This window comes from Anabas testudineus, chromosome 3, assembly GCF_900324465.2.
Source record: "Anabas testudineus chromosome 3, fAnaTes1.2, whole genome shotgun sequence".
Lineage (NCBI taxonomy): Eukaryota > Metazoa > Chordata > Actinopteri > Anabantiformes > Anabantidae > Anabas > Anabas testudineus.
Window position 1 is genome coordinate 18319869 of NC_046612.1, and position 23153 is coordinate 18343021.

The following is a 23153-nucleotide window of genomic DNA, read 5'->3' on the forward strand; positions in this document are numbered from 1 at the left end:
GTAGGACCACAGCACGAGTGCATGTTTCACAGGGGGAGAGTCGGGAGTAGACTGATGCTTCAGAACGACCAGACATACAATGAAAAGTCACAACACTAGTCTGTTCCCACATCAGGAAAGGTCCTCAGGCAAGACGTCCACCGACTGACTGCACAGACTAAATTAAAAACATGAGCAAAGTGTGATGGGATTACAGATTAACGATAAGTGAAACAGCCCTTTTCCTGTTCCACTTTACACACGGTAGAGTACGTGTAATAAAGAATAAAGAAGCCAGACCTTACTTATTACTGCACTACTGAGGTAAAAAACATCTTAATTCAAATTCATTTCTACTTAAAGAAACCTCCTTTTTGCTTGTACTTGACTGACCAGCTGTCCTACACCAGTGTTTTCCTTTAGCCACATTAGCAGCTCTGTGAGGCTGTGCAGGCACAGCGGCGCTTCGAGCTAAATGCTAATGTCAGCATGTTAACCAGCTCACCAGACAATGATATGACGCAGTCGTTTCACATTCACATTTGCTACAGTTGTGAAGATACTTCATTTATTTTTTCTCTAAAACCCATGTTTTGACTTAACATAAGCAACTTTATGTTCATTTAGTGTAGCATGCTAACACTGTCTAAATTGGGAATACAGCTGAGGCTGATGGGAGCTGCGATTCCACACCTGGATGTGTGCATCACATGTCACGTTCATCCAGTTGCCAAAATATTTCAGTAAAAAAATAAATGTCAACCTAACGTCTGGCTAGTCAGTGTGGTTCACCCTCTTTGCACGAACACACAAAAAGAAACTATGACATCAACCTCGTTTAAACTAGAGGACCTTTATTAAATAATTCATGGTCAATGTCCATGAGGTCTCAGCGTGATACACCTCATCTGAAAACAGGAACTAGTCGACCACTCCTCTGGTTTAGTGTGCATACTGATGCTGACCTGCATGGCAGGACAGGGGGAGCAGACCGTCATCCCCAAAACAGGATTATGAAGCAGGACCGGTGTCAGTCCGCATCAGTTCTAAATGTAACCAAAACATCCAACTTATGTTGTTTTCCTTAATTTTACTTGTACAGATCGGATATAACATCCATTTGGAGAGTCTTCCTCTCAAACAGGAGATATTTTTTTCTGAATTAACTGAACTGACAGTAAAGTGAAAACAGCTCTGGATTTACGAGTGCTGAAACTACAAACAAGAAATCCAAACTGCTGATTCTTCATTTCGTATTTGAACTGACTGCATTATTCATATGACGGAAACTGAACTTTACAAAAAAAACCTACGGTGAAAGCATATCCTTGTGTTTAATAGTATTGCCGTAACAGGGGTTTACAAGACTCTGTCTTATTTCCCCCCAGTTCTTCTCCTTGAAGCAAATGAGTTCACTCTCACTGAAGACAAGGGTCACAGAAAAATTAGTCTCCATGAAAAAGTGCTTTGTATTGTTCACTCAGAAATTCAAAATCTAGAGCAGTATATTCACTACATGGTTGATTATTGATGTAAAGCTAAACCATGTCAAAACAAAAACGGGGTAAACACACTGTATGCTGCAGAATCATTTGTACAGTGAGAGGGCTTTATGTGCCAGTAAGATAGTTTTCTGGTATCAGCCAATATTGGACAGTAGCAACTTTGGTAGTAAGTGCCCTGGTAAGAAAAAGGCTACTATGTCCTGTGCAAAAAGCACAAATGCATTGAAAGACTGGCCTGTTCAGACTTTAAACTGAGGGCAGGAATATATTGTGACAATTAGGAACATGTGAATATGTTGTGACTATGTATCAAAAGTTTGATATACACTGAGTAAATAGTTGACATGGTGGAAGCTTAGTTGCAAATGTATCTAGCTGGCACTCTCAGTCAAAAATATAAGGTCATACGTTGGTTGTGAATGACAAAAAAAAGTAAATTACATTAAATGTAACTGATGGCTCCGCGACTGCAACTTTTTTTTTTTTTTCTTCTTTTCAAATAACTGATACATACACACAACATACAGGTTTGACTGTCCGCCGGAGAGAGTCTTTGAGTCAGTCAGTGTTGTAATCCCCCAAAACAAGGAGTTCCAAGAGCGTGTCAACAGTTTCAGGGTCTTGCTATAAGCAACAGAGCTGAAACGTCTCCTTTGGACTGTATCTCCTGCCTGGTCTCCCGTCAGAGTCCATCGTCTGGAAGGAGGACAAACCTAAAAGACAACCCCTTTCCCCAGGGTCTCCCAAAGCCTCAACGACAACTGCCTCAAAAAGAAAAGGAAAGTGTCTTCTGGTCCTTCATCACTCAAGGTGTGGTGTAGCTGCTCGTATCCTTCCCGAAATTGTAATACTCCTCCATGTCCTCCATGTTTGCTGTAGTGAGTTTAGTGAGGTTTTGGGAGCCACCGTTGTCCATATTGTCTGGTGATGTGAAGTTGAAGTTCTGTCCTTCATACTCCCCCTGGCTTTCCATTTCTGGAAGAACTTCTAGAAAACACACACATACACACACACACAAAAAAAAAAAACATGAATCATTCCCAAAAGCTCCTGTATACTTTACACTTAAGTCCAATCCGTGTCACCATGATAAATAGAGACTTTCCTGGCTAACACTGCCCATCATGTGTGAAGTTCTGCTGCTTTAATGGTAATAGAGTCTTTGCCCTGAATTAATATATGGCAACATAAGTAGACCACCCTGTTGCTTTCATAATAATATAACTAAAACTAGCACTACTTTGACATTAACATGTAGGAGCCCATTACACATAATAACAAGCTCATTAACAAATTGTAAACATCAGACCCATAAATTAAACTTTGCCTCCTATTCAGTGGGAAACATGTGAAAGAAAGGGGGAGAGTCTGTTTCACACAATTTTTGATGTTGACATCAAAGCTGCCAGACGCGACCCAGGTCAGTAATTTATGATGGGGACTGTGTGATGCTGTTCCAACACTGTGAATCTGAAGTTGGGTTTCTATAGTAGACGTTTGCTTGATAAATATAGAGGGGAAATTAAACTGAAAATGTGTGCAGAGGTCCTCACCTTGTCCTTCTGGTGACACGTCCATTCCATGCTTCACCTTCATGTGCCTGCTGAGGTTCCCCTTCAGGTTGAACTTACTGGTGCAGTAAGGACACTTGAAGGGCTTACTGCCAGCGTGGAGGTGCATGTGGCCTAGTAGGTTGTACATTCTGTTGAAGGACTTGCCACAAACCTGCAAAAAAACAAACAACCAAAAAAACGTTTCGGTCACATTTCGGAGCACTGACGTAAATAAAAAAGGTTTTTATTAATAGATAATAGATAATGATGAAAACAACCTGCCTCTAGGATTTTCTTCCACTTTATTTATGTGAATTTATTCTAACAAAACCCTTAATATCAAACTGTAAAACCCTTACTATGTTATTATGTATGCTCTTCACATAATCCTATTACATTCTAATAAACTTAACTTCACACCAAATTTAATTTGAATCTCTGGTTTTAGTGTTATTACTGTTGCCTAGGACATTATCTTTATTTCAAAATTCAAGTTCAAACACTCGCCTTGCATTTGAATGGCTTCACGGGCAGGTGGACGATCATGTGGGTCTTGAGCGTCTGTTTCTGGATGAAGCTCTTGAAGCAGACGTGACACTGGAAAGGTCTGACGCTGTTGTGGATGAGCATATGCCTCTTCAGGTTGGCAGAGAGGGTGAACTCCCGGGAACACACGTCACACTTATGTCCCTTCATTCCCTGCACGACCCAAACACAACGCAAGGGTTAATCAAACGTTCAAATTTAGCAGTGTGCTTTCCTTGTCACGTGCTTTATTCAGAGGTGCGACAAAAATGGATTTATTACTTAATTAACAGGTTTCCAAACTGTGAACGTGTGAGTGCAGAGGGAGAAACTGTGGCAAAATACTGATGTGATGTGAAAGCAACAGGTACATTTTTGAAAACACCATGTTCTGAAAACAACTGGAACTGAGCTACTGATTTGGCTTGTTTATCATCAGCAGCTGGAAGACACACCAGAAAAGGTGTTTTAAAACCCTTAATACATGTTCCCTAAAAATAAGACTTCTATTACGTTATCTTATGATTGACTACTTTTCCTGTGAAGGGACATGGGGACAGTCAACCATTCACACCTATGGGCAATACAGTCTCACCAATTAACCCTAACTCCTAACTCTCAACCAACTGCACGGCAGGAAGTTGGAGTACCTGCAGAAAACCTATGCAGACAGGGGGAGAACATGCAAACTCCACTCAGAAAGGTGGATTTGAACCCAGGTCCCTCTAGCTGTGAGCTGACAGTGCTAACCACCACACCACTGTGCCACCCCTAATATCTGATGATACTGATACATGTGTTTGTAAATTCAGTGCCACACATACTCAGTATCTCTTATGAGCCAATACTCCCGAACTAATTAAACAAATACAGAATAAAAAAAAATAGCTTCAGCTGTATCAATCCATGGCTATGTTACACTTCCTGTTTATAGTGAATAGCATCATGGAAACTGCAGTTAAAAACCAGATGAGATGATTAGAGATGATCATCATAGAGGCAGTAAAACAAAGAATAATACTGAGGAGTTCATTACTATGAACTTTCTTCATGTTTCACTCTCTATTTTTTCATTACTAAGGCTTACAAACAAGGATTTTATCCACAGGCTACTGGACTCCCTGTCTCTACTCTGTCTAAACTGAGAGGGCCAGAACTCTTTGGCTTAATGAGTACACACGTTTAAAACTTTAGTCTAACGGACAGAACAGTCATATAAATACAATGTTAGGACATGACATGATAACAAAGACACTATTTTATTTTTAATTGAAGTTTCAGCAAACATTTTAACCTAATGATGGTCATGTCCCGCCTGTCAGATGATCATTTCTTTGGCCATATTGCAATTCATGTCAGCCATTTTACATGTACCAAAGGAGATGACTACACTACAACAGCAGAAGCCCATTCCACCCGTCCTTACTCTGTCCACATAATATTCTCAACCACAAACCACAGGAAATGTATAAACATTGAGAAGCGGGTCACAGGAGCAGATAATTCACAACATTTATGGCCTTGAGGCTCGTCTGAATGAATGTGCTGCTGCACCGTACACTCCACTCTGCAGTCAATGTCAGCTTACAAATAGGTGGATTCTGGGCTATCGAGGAGAACCAATATGTTCTACAGGCCACTAGCGGGTCAGGAGACAGTGTTTGTATAAGCAGACAAATCTGGCAGACTGTCATTCCACCCACTGTCTGCACAACAAATGGGCACAGTCGTTGTCCACCAGGGGGAGAAGTGAACAGACAGCAGGCTAAAACACAAAGATAAAGAACTTAGAAAGAGATCCTGTGGTTATATTAAATCAATTGTGCCCTTGCTTCTTCATCTTCACCTGCTTGCGTGTGTATAGAACGGGCAGGGCCACCGAGCAATTACACACACTTCATTCAGATGAGCAATATAATGAGGAGTACACGAAGACGGCTGGCGCTGTAGATGTACAGAATCAAATCCTTATGAAAACGCAACACAGAACAGAAGCCTCTATTCCACTTCTCATTTTCTCTGCTTTTTCCGCTGCTCTTTTTAAATCCCTTTCTCAAATGCTGCGCAGATCAAATTAGGTGGTGAAGCAATCCAATCACTGGGTCACAACATCTGTGCAAGGGGTAATTACAACAAATGTTTAAATGAGAAGGATTTTATACAGTTTGCAGGAAAATTCAGTTTTGGCATCATCATCATCATCATCATCATCATCATCATCATCATCATCTTAGTTAACGTGAAGATAAACTTAAACCTAGAAACTCAACTCTTTTGAGGATATTACTTAATGACTCATCCTGTAGTGTGCTCTACTGAACGGTGAATGGGTGATTAACTGTACTGGTTGACTGTATCAACACTGAAAAAACAAAGTACTAGCCAGATGTTTCCTATTATTTCACTTTACCTTTTTATTCTATTCTGACCTCCGAAGCCCTAGAAAGTTTTAGTCACAACACAACTCGCACATAAAGACAAAGAGATGCAGGAGTGAGGATGGTGCCTGTCAAGCTAAGTGCTCTTAGTCGTCTACTTCACCCCGAAGGCAAAAAGATGAACTGAAGAGAGGCCTTTGGACAACAGAGGTGTTGTAGCCTCCTTTTTAATGATCTGATTGTGCTTCTTTTTTGTGTGTGGGCTTTCGCTCTCAACTACAGTTTTTTTTCATGAAACACAAAAGGCCCTTAACAGTCTAATGATCAGTACCTTATGAGTGAGCGAGTGCTGACGTAGGTGGTGAAGCTGCACAAACTCCAGGCCGCACTGAGAGCAGGTGTAAGGCCTCGGGCTCTGGTGCTTCAGGAGGTGGTTCTGGAGCTGGCTACGGTAGGCAAACGACTTGTTGCACTCGGTGCACTGGAAGGTGTGGGGGCCCTGGTGGCTGGTCTGGTGGCGTTTGAGGTGGGCGTAGGTCGGGAACTCCATGCCGCACTGCGAGCACACGTGGCAGCGGCCGCGCTCGTGCTTCACCTCGTGCGCTCGGAGTTCACTGGGGTAGGCGAAGCCGCGGCGGCAGAAGCGGCAGCTGTAGGGTTTGACGTCGGTGTGTTGGAGCATGTGTCGCTTCAAGTGGCTGGTTTGGGTGAAGCCCTTTTTGCACACAGTGCACTTGTGGGGCCGCGTACCTTGGTGGGTGAGCAGGTGAGTTTGGAGGTGGCTGGGCTGCTTGAACAGTTTCCCACAATGTGGACAAGCATGTGGTTTGATGCCATTGTGGCCCAGGATATGTGTGACCAAGTTATACTTGGAGGTGTATGACTTCTCACACATGCGGCACTTCCAGCGCTTCAAACCATCTCCCACATCTACACAGTAAGACTCGTCAATCTGGATGTTGATATCTAGCCGGTCAACTCTGCGGCCACCATGCCGTCGAGGAGGCTGAGGTTGAGGAGGCGGCTGGTGCTGCCCACCGCCACTCCCATCGGTCCACATCATGCTCTGACTGCTGTCTTCGTACTCGCCCCCCATGCCCATTTCCCCAGAATCATAACTGCCCACTTCACTGGTCTGAAAATAGCTGCTGATGGCTTCCTCTTGTTGTGTGGGCTTCATCATGTTGTTCCCCTGGTGTTCCACCTCTTCTTCATCTTCTCGGCCACGAGCCCCCATATGGCGCTGGCCCTGCAGGCCTCTGTGGCCCTGCTCCCCGCCTCTGTGGCCCACTTGTGCGGTTGGAGGATGACCATGTGTGTTGACTTGCGGCTGGGTCGTAGCTTCCCGCTCACACTCTGCACAGTTCTTGTTGGTGCCTCTGAGAGTGGCTGGGTCTACCTGTACTAAGCCACCTCTGGGAGCCATATTGTTCAGCATGTGGACACACGAAGACATTGCAGAGTTCACCCCTTCCCCTTTCACATGGGATGAAGACACGTCACCCCCTTGAAGGCTGTGACGATCGGGAATGACCATTTTCCCATCTGGATGTTGGGGCGGCCCCTGCTGCCACCTTCTCTGACTGCAGCTGGGTTGCATCTGGCTGTCTTCTCCTAAGTTGTCTCCTAAGTAATCGCCGTTGGCTCCGATAAGCTGGTCTGCGTACTCGTAGTCAACTCCGTCTACTGGGGGTGCTGGGGACTCTTTGGGTTCACCAGTGTAGAAGCCGTTAGGTGCAATTGTAGCTCCAAACACTTCATTCTGGGAGATGAGACCTAGCACGGCGGCCTGGGCCAAGGACAGCACAACCACTGGATCTGTCTGTGTGCCTATGTCCACCAGCCTGGCCATTACCTTGGGCTCACATCTACCCAGGCGCCGGCTCGCCTCCTCCTGGAACAGAGAGACATACACACATGATCAGAATGACATGGAGGCAATTCACACAACTATTTGTGACTTTAAGTATCATTGACTCCTTTCACTTCAACATACTGTGGGGAAAATCAGGCTAGGGCCTGCTTTTTGTTATTCCTCTTAAGTTTGGTTTATTTTTCATTTCTGTCATATTCTAAGGTGCTTCCTCATAAGCAAAGAAACTAGGAAAACAGAGAACACTACACTGCTTGCTTAAACGTGTCAACATATGACCTAGAGGCTACAAACAGGTTTTCTACAATCTAAACTGTTACAAAGGCAGGAAAGTGTCCTGATAATAATTTGGCAAGAGCCAAACAGAGAACGTCCTTCATCAAAAGTGATCCAGTAAGGACAAAAAGGTGCCGAGACTCATCATGTGGCCAGTGTTTTTTTTTTTTTCAGCTGACTGTCAAGAGAGAGGAGAGACAGAGAGAGGTGAAATGGGGAGAAACAGATTTTGATTTTAGAGAGCCCTTTATTACATCACAAGCAAAGACACACAGAGAACGTTTCCTCCTACAGAGACAAACCTATACTCAAATCACTCGTTCTGGCACATCAAGACTGTCCGAATGCAAATCTTTGGATCTAGTGACTGAGGCACAGGAACTATGAAAGACATCACCATAATCCAGAGAGCTAACCATGTATGGCCTGTGTGTGTGTGTGTGTGTGTGTGTGTGTGTGTGTGTGTGTGTGTGTGTGTGTGTGTGTTTGGGGGGGGGATTAGATGGCCTACTGATCTACACATAAACACACACATTCAAGTGCAAGAGGGGAAAAAGAGAAAGGGGAAAAAAAAACGACAAAGATTAAAAAACAGAAAAGCAGGAGACAAAACAGAGGAGAGCAGAGAGAGAACAGAGAGGAAAAGAAGAAAAAAGCTGAGACAGAGAGCAGGGAGGGAGAGAAACACAGGAGAGAGCTTAGAGCAGACAAGAGTCTAGTGGATGGGAGGGGGGAGAGGAAAAGAGGAAAAAAAACAGCAAATGAAAGGTAAAGGAAGAGTGAAGGAGAGATAAGGAGAAGAAGGGGGAAGGAGGGAAGGAGAAGGCTGAGGGAGAAAATGACACTGGAGAGGGAGGGATGCAGGGGGGAAGCTGAGTGAAAGAGTGAGAGGGTGAGTGTGAGGCAGCAGGCAAAAGAGAGCAAGAGGAAGAAAGAGAAAGAAAGATATGTAGAGACAGAGGAAAGGAGGGGAGGGGAGGGAGAGAGAGAGAGGCAGCGAGCAACCAGGAGACAGAAGGAGAAAGAAAATGACAAAATGAAAGCCAGACAGAATGAAAGATGAAAACTGTGAAGTGAAACAGATGAGAGGGGGAAAAAGAAGAATGAAGAAGAGTTGGAAAAAAAAAAAGCTTAAAAGAGGATAAACAGAGAAGGTAGGAATGAGTTAGTGCCGGAGAAAAACGCTTCATTTGGAAAGAAAAAGGAACTCGGATGACAGCAACTTTAAAAAAACAAAGAAAATCCAAACAGCATCACACCGTCTGTGGTAGCAGCTTTCTACCTGTCTTTTAGCTTCAATGTGATCAACCCACGTCGCCCATCACCTCAGTAAACTCCCACCCAACATGCTGAGAGAGAGAGAGAGAGAGAGAGAGAGAGAGAGAGAGAGAGAGAGAGAGAGAGAGAGAGAGCTAATCAACTCACCACGCTCCTCCTGCTGTGAGGTTTCAGGTGCTTTAAGGATCTCATTCTTCAGTGCGAGTGTTGAGTGAGAATAGGCTGTGTTCGCCCCCTACTTATACGTGAGGGGAGGCGGGACTAAAACTGCCCGCCTCCACCCCCCACCACCACCCCACCTCCTAAACCCCTCTTCTCCTTCTTCTTCTACACAGTTTCGATAGTGACTTTGTGTCACACCATCAGCGACCCAAACAAATATTCTTCCGACAAACGGACGCATGGCCACTAGATTTAAAAACAAACATGCGGCTGCTACACAAAAGGATCCTAGTCTGGTGATAAACGGGCTAAGTTGCCTCAAAGTCACAAGACACGACAACAACAAGAGAAATAAAATCGACATCATTTCAGTCTGAACTTATGGATCCACCAGGCTGCCTCCCGATCCACTCTCTCGCATTTCCTTCATCTCTGTCTGTCATTCTTTGTCTTTGTTTCTGCCTATCCCCGCTCGTCTCTCTTCCTTTATCTGTTTATTCCTCTAGTGCTGAGTCCCTTCCTGATTTCATCTCTTTCCCTTTCTTGTCTCCGCTCCTTTGTATCTTCCACTCTCTCATTTGTCAAGTGAGGGTTTTATGAGTAAGGAAAGTGTTGGAAGATTGTTTCATGCACAGACTCAGATGCACGAGGAGAGAAAGAGATGGAAGGTGACTGACAAGGAGATGAGCGAATGGAAAAGAGAGAGAGAGAAGATGGAGGGAGAGAGGAGGAGGAGGAGGGAGTGGAAGAAAAGAATATGGAAGAAAAAGAGAGGTGGGGGGGAGAGAAAGAGACAGAGGGGGATGGGGAGAGCGGAGCAGACTGCGGTAAAAGAATGAAAAGAAATGGAAGATGGATGAAGGGAAGAAACAGACAAAATGAGAGTCCAGGGTAGAAGAAAGGTACCGTACTACTCCTAATGATGCATCAAACAGTCCCATGAATCCCTCTCTCCTTGTGTCTCTCCCCCCCACACACACACTGAGCTGCTGAGTGACACCTCCGGATACACAGAGGTTCAAGTGCGAAGAACTTTCACCTCTTCTCACGTCATCTCGTGGCCAGCGTACTGCCACTGAAATTAGGGATGCGCGGGGAGATGAGATAGCCGTGGAGTCGTGAGACGGTGCCAAAGGTGGCCTGAGAGTCCAACAAGGGTCACGCATATCCTGCCAAAGATGAAACCGAGATGACTCAAAAGGTGCAAATTAACAAGCTGCAAACTATGGGAGGAAATGAAAAAGTGGGAATCAAATTAGAGACCGACACTGGCCAGAAAAACGACTTTACATCTAGAGTACAACCTATACTGACTGCATGACTTGATTATAGGTGCATATCAACTAGGGCCGTAACTAACGAGCATCTTCCAGGATAAATTATTCTGGTTATTTCCTAACTCAATGATTGATTGCGAGTCAAAATATGATGATTTGTCTGATTAACTAATCAGAAACCTCATTATTATAGTCACAGGGGAATAAGAAACCCAGTAAATATTCCCAGTTTTCCAAACAGAGCCAGTTGATCTTTGGCATGTTTGCCTAAAATTGAAATGGCACTAACTATTCATGGATCATCATAATTACTTCTGATTGATTTTCTTTCAGTCAATTAACCATTTGTTTCCCTGTTTCCGCTCTAAAATAAAACAAACAAAGACTCAATTGTTTTGCAGAAATGTCCTAAGACAATGGACGGATGCTGATTGTAATGGTAGATGGTGATTATCAATGAGTTGGAGTATGTTATGCTGAAAGTGTGTTCTCTCTGCAACATGTTGTGGAGCCATAACATTAATTTCAATAAAATGACCCATGTCACACAGCACAACCGCAGAAAAAATATGAGGTAACTGAGTTTTCAGATACTGATGAAGACATGTCTCCCATTAATGTCATACAAACACTTTACATGTAAGTGCAGGAGTAAAAAGACAACAACTGACCACTCAGGAAGCCAAGGATGAGATCTAAACTAAATCTGAAGGAGATCAATACATCAGCATCGCTGATTAAACTGATTTTGCACAGAACATTCATATTCAGCTTCTCATGCTTGAATTTTAGTGGTTGTTTGCATTTGTTTGAAAACGTCCACAACAATAATTCAATATTCTTTGGTGCTTTTTAGATATTTGTCACTTTTCAGAAATTAAAATGTACAACATATAAAAATATTATCCTACTTTTCAATAGTTTTGGTATTTTTGTTTCTTTCACCCATTGTTAACAGGACTATACTTAAAAACTAAAACCTTTGGAAATGCAAGGAATCAAACCCCAAGAATTTGGGGGAACATTTCTCACTAAGTAATCTGCAACAGTTTTACAGGAGTGTTGGGAAGTTTGTGGATTTGGTTCAGGGCGTGTCAAATAAAATAATATTTTTTTCCTCATAGGTTCGTGCATATTTTAGTAATTACCATAACAAAAAAAAAAGTAATCACACTGTCTGAATTATCCTGGTTTTTCAGAGTGATGCTGTAAAAAGTAAGTAACACAACACTGTACTCTTGGGCTCACTCCACAGCATCTTCATTGGATTGAGGTCTGTGCTCTGACTGTGCCACTCCAAAAAGTGGAATTTGTAACTCTGAACCAGCTTCGTCTGAGCTTTAGCTTGTAGTTAGCTATCCATTTTCCTCTCCACAATGGCAAACAGTCCTGGTCCAGAGGCAGCAAAGCCTCCCCAAATCATCGAGCTGATCTTGACCGGGTGCTGACTTCTATGGAGAGTAGCCGCAGTACCAAATCATCTGTATTTCTAGACAGAGTTTACTTACTTACTTTTCCACCATTGCTCTAAATGGATGAGTTCGATGACGACATGAAGGATCATGACTGTGATTTATCAGCCTAAATATATTGTGCTGGTTGATATTTGTGACTTTGGTGAAGATCAGATCATATTTCATAACCAATTCATGCAGAAAACCAGGATACTGCTGACAGTGCTGTTACTTTTACTCCAAACTCTGTTTCTTCCAATTTTCTTTTTTTCCTCTTGAGATTTTTAGAATTTTCTTGGTAAACCTCACTGTTTCTTGTGAAAGTGCTCATGCTGAAAGGTCGTAAGGGTTGAAACAGGACAAGTGCATGTGTCTTTCCTCAACTACCAGTCTCAGTACTTTTCAGGTTTTCATCTACAAAATAAAACTTTCCACAAATAGTGATTGACACAACAAGCTTCTCCTGAATATAATGAAGACGTACATTAACATGACAAATTGCAAAAATTAAATCCACACCAATATACTGTATGTTACAATATGTTACAATGGACATAAAACTTATTTAAACTCTATTTTTATATGACTTGATTTTTGCCCATGAGATGCATTTTTACACCAACAGCACCCTAAATACAAGAAAACATAATGGCACTGTTTGCAATTTCCTAGTTTCATGCATAATTTGACCACGTATCAACAAACAATATTTCTAAGCTTCAGTCACGATCTTTCATGTCTTAATTCCACTTTTTTTCTGCAACTGTAGATGGTTTTCGAATGCAACGGAAGATTCAAACTAGAAAAAGAAGAGTAAAGCATCGACAAAGTGTAGACAAAAAACCTTGTGGTGCATAGATACAGCCCAACTGTCCCAAACAAATGTACATTTTTAGATTTGACATTTATAAAGTCTGCATCCGAGACAAAATGCACCTCATTTCTTGCCGTGTGACACTGAATAAACATTTGTTCTGTTTAGCAGCAGTCACAGTTGCACAGAGATAAAAATCAGATGGGAGCAGGAAGTGAAATCTGACCGAGCGCCGTCGCTCAAGATACACCCCGATGCCAGGTTTAAAATGCAGCCTGGATACATGGAACAAGACACAGGTCCAGACACCGACATGGCTCAAACAGATCGGGCTGCCTTTGACCTGTGAACCGAGAACCAGTGGTAAACAGCCACCTTTGCTGGCAGCCATGTTAACACCATAACCGTGGATCCAGTTAGGAATACTGGGTATACAGTAGCAAATCTGCTGAAGGTTACAGAAAACTAATAATCAATAATTTACCTATAATATTTTACCTTTTGCTTTTATGTACACTCGCTTGTACCTTCAACCTCTTATTCCAAAAAGCGAATATTATGGACTGTAACGTTTCAAACATACACAGAACAAACACTGACACTTGCCTTTTACTCACAGTAAAACCTCAGCTAGTCATCAGTGGCTGCAGCCTCCAGCTGTGTAGTTTATGAGGCCATCCCAACCTGAGAGGTGAGGCCGTCACGTGTTTCATGTAGTTTACATTCCCCTGAGGATGACGAATGTCATGTGTTATTGTACTGTAGCCCAGCAAGTTGGCCACTTGTTGATTAGAAAGAAACAGAAGCCACCTCTATGGTGGGGTAAACAGCTAGCACGGGGGCATATTGTTACAGGAGGCAGGCGATTATATTTGGGCTAACGTGACTAAAAGAGGCCAGAAAATCGGCACCTTAGCTGGACGGGTTAAAAAAGAAACAAATATGCAGTGATGGAGTGTGTTTTGTTCAAGATCCATTTTTTATTGTACAAATAAAAACCCTAACATTTGTTTTTTCGTGACTGCAGATTTTTGAAATAAAGTTTATATCATAAATGTCAACGGCAGCGTGGTAAACAACAGGATAGAGAGAACATGGAGGAAAGAGAGAAAGGGGGGGGAACGGCAGAGGACAAAATGGGGGCGTAATAGAGGAAGCAGAGAGAGAAAGAGAGAGAGAGAGAGAGAGAGAACAGATGATTGCATGGAATGAAAGAGGGATTGAAGGGGGAGGGAGGGGAGGAGATAAAGTGAACGGAGACGGGAGGGGGAGTGAGAGTGTGAGCGAATGAGTGAGTGAGCGAGTGAGTGAAATGAAATGAAATGGAGAGAGAGAGAGAGAGAGAGAGATAGAAAATGAGAGGCAGCAGTGGGGGAGGGGAGGACGTAGAGGGAGAGCAAGAGAAAGAGAGAGATGAGCGTGAGACAGAAAAAAGAGGAGAGAGAGAGAGAGAGAGAGAGAGATGGGGCAGGGAGCAACGTGAGAGCGAGAAAGAGAGAGGGAGGGAGGGGCAGTGTGCAACGTGAGAGAGGAAGAGAGAAAGAAAGAGAGGAGAGGGAGGGGTAAAGCGTGATGGAAACCGAGAGCAAGAGAGGGGAAAAAAAAGGAGAGAAAGAGAAAGAGAGAGAGAGAGGGGAGAGTGAAAGAGGGAGAGAGGAACAGAGAGGGGGAGGGGAAGAAAGCTGGAGAGAGAAAAACAGAAAGAAAAATAGGGAGCGAGGGAGAAAGAGAAGCACTAAACCTAAATCTAAATCTCACTCTCCTTTTATTTTGTGTGTGTGTGTGTGTGTGGTTTCACAAACATGGCTGCAGCAAAAGAAGTGGAAGAAAAAGAGAAACGGTATAGTCGCTTTATTTTAGAAGTCACACATGACCAGCACTGCCGTAATACACCAGCATCCGCTGCAATCACCCATGTTAATCAGCGAGGGGTGAAAACAGCTGCATTCAGGTGTGGTGTGCCGCGTTCACAGGCTTGCTGAAAAGGCCCTAGCATCCCATCCAACTGCAAAGATCCTCAGCGCCTGATACAGCAGCAGATTCTAGCTCATCGCCAAATAGATTGAAAACCTCTGCAACATGCTGATGCCAAAGTCGGACACTGTGGGAGACAACCGGAGCCTCCCAGACACATTATGTCAAGAGAAACGACTGTTCTCACAAATTCTAACCCCATCAGAAGTATGCCGAATGAGCCGTTAGCAGTTCCTGCTCGGAGCGTACCCACAGACGTGCAGACCGGTATCTCCGGATTACTTTGATACTGAAGAAAACCTAAAAACCTTACGTTTCCCAGGCAAGTTCTGGAGTTACAAGGGGATTACAGGACATTTGCTCATGATGGACATGGACAACGATATCTTTGGAGAGTGCAAGACAAAGTCTGGATCATTCAATTGATGCTTGGGCACAAAGAATAAATGGACTGATGCGCTTCTAGCTGAACCCTTTGCAGTGTGGGTTTAATATTTTGAGAGAGTGTGTTTCAGCGAGTACTGTAACAACAAGAGCTCCATCCACCACCAAATGAGACTCCTCTGAAAAATGGTGGGTCCTGACAAACTGAGCTGACCTCAAAGAACTAGTGGCAACAAAGGCTGACTGATCAAACATATCATCTACAAAGTTGCACCTGAGCTGCGCAAATACGATGAGAGAAAGTCGCCATTGCTCGATGAAATTTCTGTTTGGCAGTTCCAGCAGAGTTCGGCACTTTTTATTGCGATATCCTGTTTTGATTAATTAAATGAACCTGTTCTCTTCCATTTCCACGTTTGTGTGTGAAAGGTCACGTGCAGTTCATGTACACACACACACACAAACACACACACACACAAACACACACACACACAAACATAACTCTGCTCAGGTAGGTTTGGCATCATTTATAGATACTTTAACTTCCCTTACGGGGAGTGAGCACTTATTCAAATGTGACCTCTTTTTTGAAAGAAAACAGTGTGTTCTGGATCTCAAACTAATCGGCGCTGTGAACAGAGGCTAGTTCTCTCCTTGAACACACATGCAGCGAACATCCGACCAGATCTGACACAGGATCGGCCAATTTGGTGCATTTCAAAATGGAAGAATCGAAGAGGTGAGCGCTGAGGTTAAGCACCACTGGCCATGAGTTGAAAAGTATTGACCCATAAACTTGACAGTGACCCATAAACCTTTCACTCTTTTCTTTAGACTCCCCTGGATTAAAAAGACATTAAGTCAGAGTATCAGAGCAGACGGTCTGAAGTGCTCAGTTACTTGCACCATCTACCGAACCCTCTTTGTTCTGGAGTATCAATAAACGCCGGCTCTGGTGCAGTCGGATGCTGCTGTGGCTCGACCATTTTGTTCCAGGGCTTTGAAACAGTTTCAAACTTCACCACTCTTTCCTCTTTCTTCTCCTCTCTCCCATCACTCTTTTCTCATGTTTCCATGGATACACCCCCTCCTTTTTCCCCTCTTCTTCTGTACTTCCTTCTTATCTTTTCTTTTCCATTATCCTCTCTACCACTTCTTAATTTCTCTGATCTTTTCCTCAACTAATTTCTCTCTTACGGATTTACTCCTTATGGATTTTTCAGTTTCCAGTGAAATTTGATGTTTGCACTGTCTTCACCATCTTACAACATGTTTTGGATTAAAAGTTTCAGTTTTTTTGTTCATTTGAATTACAATAAATAATTTAAAAAACCTGAGCTCCAAGGATTCGTCCAATGACGAATGGAGTAACTTGAGATAATGGGACACACACAAAAAAAAAAAAACACCTACAAGATTAGACACTAGGGCTGCAACTAAAGATGATGTTTATTACAGATTAACATTACATTTTACATTATATTAGTCCACTGTGAACCAACCAAAAAACAAAGAAAGTCTGTTTATTATGATAAATGGAAAAAAGGAAGCAGAGAATTTAGGAAACTATTAACTTTTTCCTCTATTCTTGTTGATAAATGAGTGAAACTACAAATCAATAATGAAAATAGGGGGCATTGTTTATTTTGCCCACTGGTTAATCGACTAATAATTTCAGCCTTATTGACATTTACAGTAACTTCCTGATTTAATTGTCCAGTACAATAACTTTCTGCCCAGTCACAGCCTCAGTGTAATCCAAAAATAAAGAATAATGGCTGAGCAACAGGAGGTGTCAATCAAACCAACCCTGTTTGTTCTGTCTCTGGCTTCCTCGAGGATAACACCATCCGCACCAACGAGGTGCAGCAAAGCTAAACATACATCAGCATCTGCAAGACTACTGAGAAAACTTGTTCAGCATTGCTGACCTGAGTACTGTCTCATCACAGGGACACAGACACAGGAGTGCGAAAGGACAGAGAGGTAATGGAGAACAGAAAACCTAAACACACACAGTAAAATGACATTGAAGGGAGCATGAACACTCTGCACTGTCGTGGGAAGAGGTGGTTTACTAAGTGAACAGAAGCTTGCAGAGACATGAACACAGGGGGCCAACAATGAATACGGTGACATACTGTAAACTCTGCACTACACCATGTCAGCCCAGTCTGATCGTGGTGTGGTGTAGGGGCAGCGCACAAAACAAAGCAAATGATAAGCAGCCGGACTCGGATTTGGAAATTATTTCAGCCACAAAATAATTAATGGATTGTTCAAGAGCATATTCTGTTCAACTGCAGCAAAAATAAGTTCAGCAGTGCTAATCTTTTCCACGCAGAAAATCTGGCAGGATTTGGGAGGACTGACAGACCCAAACCAATTCACTAGACAACTAGTAACAACTTCACACAGCAAAAGCTGGCAAGGACAACATTTAGCCAGACCAGCAGCGAGACCAAAACTGACAGGCATGACTTGCACCTAATAAGCATTACATCTTGGAGTTGTCTTTTAAAAACACTTTCTGCACACACTGCATGAAGCAGACTAAAGGTTCATGGAAACATTCTGCATTAAAATGGTCAATTTACAGCAAAATCTTGACTTATTTATCAGCAGCACACAGATGCAGTTATTTTGCCAGGTGCCCAGAATCTTACAGAAAATGAACACAATTTAGTTTTAAGCATATAAACAAGAGATCCAAAGATCTACAGCCATGCTACTGGCTCTGTGAGAGTGTCCTCTGGCACATAAATCCCTATGATGACCATGCTTACTATGAAAAGGGACCAATGTTATTACAGTTCATCCTGAGGGAAGTATTATTGTCAGTACTACGACATTTCACCCAGAACCACATGCTAACGTCATGTGATGCAGAGGAAAAGTCAGGGAATGACGAGTGTTTTTAAGATCCATCCTCTGGGAACTGTGAATATCTGTACAAGCTGACGGACTGAACCGCTCACTGTTTTGTTGTTATGTGGTCCAGCTAGAAAAAGCTAGCACCAATAAAATTGCCACCAGCAGGTCCGTGCATCAGATTTCAGGTAGCCTCTGTATGTATCTGTATAGTATAACGTACTGCAGGTCGAAGAGCTGTCCTTTGGGAATCGAGTCACAAACTCCCAAATGTGCTAATCAGTGATACACCTGAAGCAGACAGTATCACATTTCCAAAGCAGAAGTATCGTGGCCGGTTTGGATACCCTTCCCTGACACAAGCCTCTGCAGACATGGGGCTGGCACAAGATGACACTGGAATGTGCCCCCATAGTGGTTGCTGTGGCGACCCCTGAAAGGGAACAGCCGCAAGGAAAAGAAGAAGATGATGATGATGATGTGAAGATATCTAGAGGCAAATTCAGCCACTTAAACCTGTCACTTGACTCGACCGGGCTTATAGGAATGATGTCGTCGGCGATAAATTAGGCTAGTACCTTTGCGATATCACTGCGTCTTTATTTTTTTTGTCGTAAGGCGCAGAGCTGGGGATAGTGGATACTATCAGGTCTGTTGTTGTTGTTGCAGATATACTATTCTTATTATCATTGGCTTTTGATGTTGTCTGTCAAAACACAGATGATTGGAATGATTTCTATCAAAGCTTTATCAACCATGTCTTAAAGTCCTATCAAGGTAAAGTTACTCTGCGATAGATATCTTTACTGTTGCCAGCAGATGTTGACTATTAGTGCCAGGTAAGCTGTTCCTGGTAACACCTTATACCTCTTGTCCTTACATATGAAAGATAAACTGTTCTGCAACTGACATACACATTCACACTATATCAGACCGTTTTGATTTCTTAATTATTTCCATGTGGACAACCAGGGAGGGAAGTCTGGTTTTGGTTAATGTTGACAAGTTCAAAGCTCAAAACCAACACAACAGCATTGAAACCCATTCATCGCATTCCTACCATGTTGTTTCACTGTCACTAGCGTAATAAAATCTCAAGGCATGAAGCTAACAGAATCCTTGTGGTATGGCGCCGAATACGTTTTTTAAAAGTCCAAAAGTCACAATGCTTCATTCTCTGGGGAACATGAATGCATCTACTTTATTTGATGGCAAGCAATCCAACAACGCGTCAAAATCTTTCATTGAAGACAAAATATGTCACAGACGCTAGAAGGAAACCCAGAAGATCACCAAAGGAATTACAATTCAACTTCTGAGGACCAAGAATGACAATGGCATCCAATGGTTTCCTGCTTTTACCCGTGAAAGTTGTTTTGATAAAAGCACTGCTAAAAGACGGTGAGGCTGCTTCAACAACTGACAAATGTTTTTGGATCAAAAACCACATTTAATCATGTTTTTAAATGATAATATTCTGACAGTAGTGCTTTTTCTTTTTTACAATGGGGAAAACAGAATAGCTGCCTTTTCTATTAAAGAAGCCATAACCAGTGAACTATCAGCTTCTTCTGGAAAAAAGAGTGTACTGTGGTTTTCAAACAGACCAACACTATCCACTTACACAGCACATACAAACAAACAGGCATTACACTCTGGAGGTCGTTCAGCATACAGCTGTAACCAACAGGCCCTACACTGCACATTAGGCCTTTGTGCTTCGAGAAACATCAGCCTCTTTTTTTAACCCTGCCTGCAGCACAGCCGAGCGCTGCAATGTGCTGACACCATCATCAGCTATTCTAAAGCGTTTACCACAGTTATATTCCAGCATCCTGATAAAGGCAGGATGAAGGGGAAAAAGAGAGCCTAATTTTCAGCTATCTTCATTTCCAAGAGTTGCTTGGTTGGATAATTTGTTCAGCTTCTTTTTTTTATTATTTTTTATAAGGAATACTGTGCATGTCCTGCTGTGGCTCTGCTGAACCTCACTCAACATAGTCACCCTGCCACTGATGAGCCATGGACGAATGGTTTATGATCCCCTGAGTAGCATACAGATTGTGTAGTAGCAGCTGCAGCAGCAGCAGCAGCAACTTAATAACATATTATCGATCCAAACTTGGGAAAATTCATTCATCATTGTAAAGCCCAAGTTGGCCAAGAATTTTTTTAAAACTGCACCGTTAAAACGCAAAGCCATAAATTGTGCAGACAAAGTACAAGCCTGAATGTAAGAAGTTGCCAGTGCCTTTTGTTAATCTTGACAAATTCTCAGTGCACTTATTTAATCAAGTTATGGGCTTATCATGCATTATGTCAAATACTATTCTATCATCGTCAATAAATCTTTAAACACATCCGTCTGATCCAAATGCCAATACGTGATGCCTGTATCAGTAAAGCCCAATACGTGAAAATCACGAGGCAGAGCAAATATATAAAGACAGAGTGTTAACACGAGGTTAACACAGAGGACAGCAAATATAGCAGCCAGCTGAGAGACAACAAGTTTGCAAAGCAAATTCAAATTTGGTGAAATGCCTTCAAGCCAAAAGAGACGGGAGACGTTATCATCAAACAGAGAGCCTCAAAACGGCGTTCAGGGAGGCGAGCACTCCAATCAACAAAGTGGCCATGACTGGTCATCCACTAGAGCTGTGCAGCAATAGCCAAGAGATGCACTCTAAAGAAGACTGCGGTGGAGGTGGACACTAGAGTGGGGGGTGAAAATCACTTGACCAACACTTAGGAGACAAGAAAAGAAAGCCAAAAAGACGTGTGATGCTGTAATGAAGCAGGATCTTCTGACAAAAGGCTACAGTACCACTAGAAAAGGGTGAGTTGGGCAGCAGCGGTTGACGCCCTGCACTCCTTCAGTCACTGAGATGATGAACAGTTAAATCAAAGTGTCATTTCAGGACACTCATCTGTTCAAACTAACGCCAGAAACGGGTCACTGTCAAGTAAAAAAAAGAAAAAAAAGCAACAGAGTTAAGATATACCGCATGAATTAAGATGCACTTGGCTGTGATACCTTGGCGAGTGATGCCGAGTCATTTAAATATTTCCATCCAAATGACCATCAATCACATGACCCACAGACCACAGGGGGAGGATGTCTTTTTAATTACTGCCAGCCACTGAGGTGCACCGACCCCAAACCGCATCAGAGCACATCTATGGCACGCAGTGTGCTGCGAGCTGCCTTGCTCAATGCAGTGCCCCATCCACGCTGCATGGTTAGGCGCTGCGTGGCAGGTGTGCGCGGGGTCAGCGGCGTTACTGCTCGTCCTGGCTTCGCATTTCATTACATAAAATGACAGCGTTGCCATCTTAGACGAGGACGCCTATGCAAACACAGGGAGCCCCATAGGACCTTCACATCCCTTGACATGTGAAGTGATGACATGCACTGCCCTCATTAGTGCAGTGGAGGATGCCTGTGGCCTGTCAATGATCTCTGACAGCCAGGTGACCAGTGGAAGTCTCTGCCCCCCACCCCCCCCCCCCACAGGAACCAGCAGCCTGGGCCACAGGTTAGACTACATGCTGCAGTGCATCCCCTCTGTGCAGGGCTGTGACCACAATGTGGCCTCGACGGTAGGGTACAGTCCACGGAGCTGGTGGGAACCATCCTCGTCACCTTAACGCCGGGGCTGTGGACACTGCAGCCTGCTCCGAATCAAACCATCAGAGCTGCTGCTGTATCTTTAAAAAGAAAGAGCCAACAACTTAACAGCGGAAACTTTGTTCAAGACGGGCCTACGCAACACATCTTGCCCTCCAGTGTCTTGGCACGGCGCGGCACGGTGTGTGTGTGCGTGCGTGTGCGCGCAGTGGAGCTATAGATTGATGATGGGCAGACCCGGGCTAATGTGGCCTGGTGTAGCCCCTACTCCTCTATGCGCCTCTCTCCATCCCCTTCTCGACGCCATCTGTTTGTGGCATGAGAGAATGTGGAAGTAAAAAAAAAAAGAAAAGGCGACATTTTGACTGTACTTGCTGACCTACATCGACCATTTGTTCTCGGCGTGGCGTGAAAACCCCCCCGCTCCGAAAGACAGCCGTCCTCAGCGCCGGGCCAGTAAAATGGCCATAAACATGCGGCGCATACATTTTCTGTGCTGCTCGGGAGGAATTTAATAAGTTACGGTTGAAACACTCCTCCTCCTCCTCCTCCTCCTCCTCCTCCGTCTCGCCGGGCCGGACAGTGAACGCTCCAGCGCCACAGAAATCGCTCCATTACCGCGCAAAGCCGGAGAAAGAGAAGATCGCAACTCACCTGGTTCCAAAATCGGTTTATGGTGGCGACGTGACTGTGGTTGATTGTAATCGGGGGAAACAGTTGCAACGCTGGGTCCCCGTTGTGTGTGGCAGGAAGGAGGGAAGGGAAGAGGGGCTGACGTGAATGAATAAACAACGGAGCTCCTCCTCAACGCCACAAGTCAGGGCGGACTGGGGCTGACTTAGTGAAATCCAGCAGCCGAGCCTCAGTCTGGATCCACATCTGATCCTGGTCTTCAAACCAGGAGCCACAAGCTGTGATCGCCACTATATCTGAACTAAAAAAAAACAACAACAACATAGTAGATTGATTCCTATTAATAATAAAGCATACTAATAAAAACACTGCACTGCGTTTTGAGATTTTTCTTTTTCTTTTTAGGATGACCCTCACAGTTAGATAGATGTTTCTGTTTTCACATTACACAACACAAAGACACAAACAACATTTGACTGATAAATATATATTAATTATATGACAGAATCAAAAACCACCAGGTGGCACTATGTTTGTGCAAGACTGAGACTCAGTAGAAAGAGTTTCATTAACTACCTGTAATACT

The 23153-nt window shown here is 43.4% G+C and overlaps 1 protein-coding gene across 3 annotated transcripts; it reads right to left on the reverse strand.

Annotated features, from left to right (window-relative positions):
• Nucleotides 1-813: 813 nt before the first annotated feature.
• znf710b (zinc finger protein 710b) lies at nucleotides 814-22764 on the reverse strand. 3 transcript variants are annotated; one of them, XM_026378251.1, is made up of 6 exons: nucleotides 22589-22764; nucleotides 13692-13802; nucleotides 6272-7834; nucleotides 3545-3736; nucleotides 3038-3209; nucleotides 814-2471 (listed from the first exon to the last, which is right to left on the reverse strand). In XM_026378251.1, the coding sequence occupies exons 3-6, from the start codon at nucleotides 7790-7792 to the stop codon at nucleotides 2290-2292; spliced, it is 2067 nt and encodes a 688-aa protein (XP_026234036.1). In that variant the 5' UTR covers nucleotides 7793-7834; nucleotides 13692-13802; nucleotides 22589-22764; the 3' UTR covers nucleotides 814-2289. The 3 variants fall into 3 exon arrangements, with proteins under 3 accessions (XP_026234036.1, XP_026234035.1, XP_026234034.1); XM_026378250.1 differs by lacking the exon at nucleotides 13692-13802 and having other exon boundaries at nucleotides 22589-22763; XM_026378249.1 differs by lacking the exons at nucleotides 13692-13802; nucleotides 22589-22764 and adding an exon at nucleotides 9515-9616.
• Between the last annotated feature and the right edge of the window lie 389 nt (nucleotides 22765-23153).

Coding starts and splice junctions, on each gene's coding strand:
- znf710b (XM_026378249.1), bottom strand. CDS start 9,559: ATGAGATCCTTAAAGCACCTGAAACCTCACAGCAGGAGGAGCGTG. Junction 7,835..9,514: donor CTCACAGCAGGAGGAGCGTG/GTGAGTTGATTA, acceptor TCTCTGTTCCAG/GAGGAGGCGAGCCGGCGCCT. Junction 3,737..6,271: donor AGCACTCGCTCACTCATAAG/GTACTGATCATT, acceptor TGGGTCGTGCAG/GGAATGAAGGGACATAAGTG.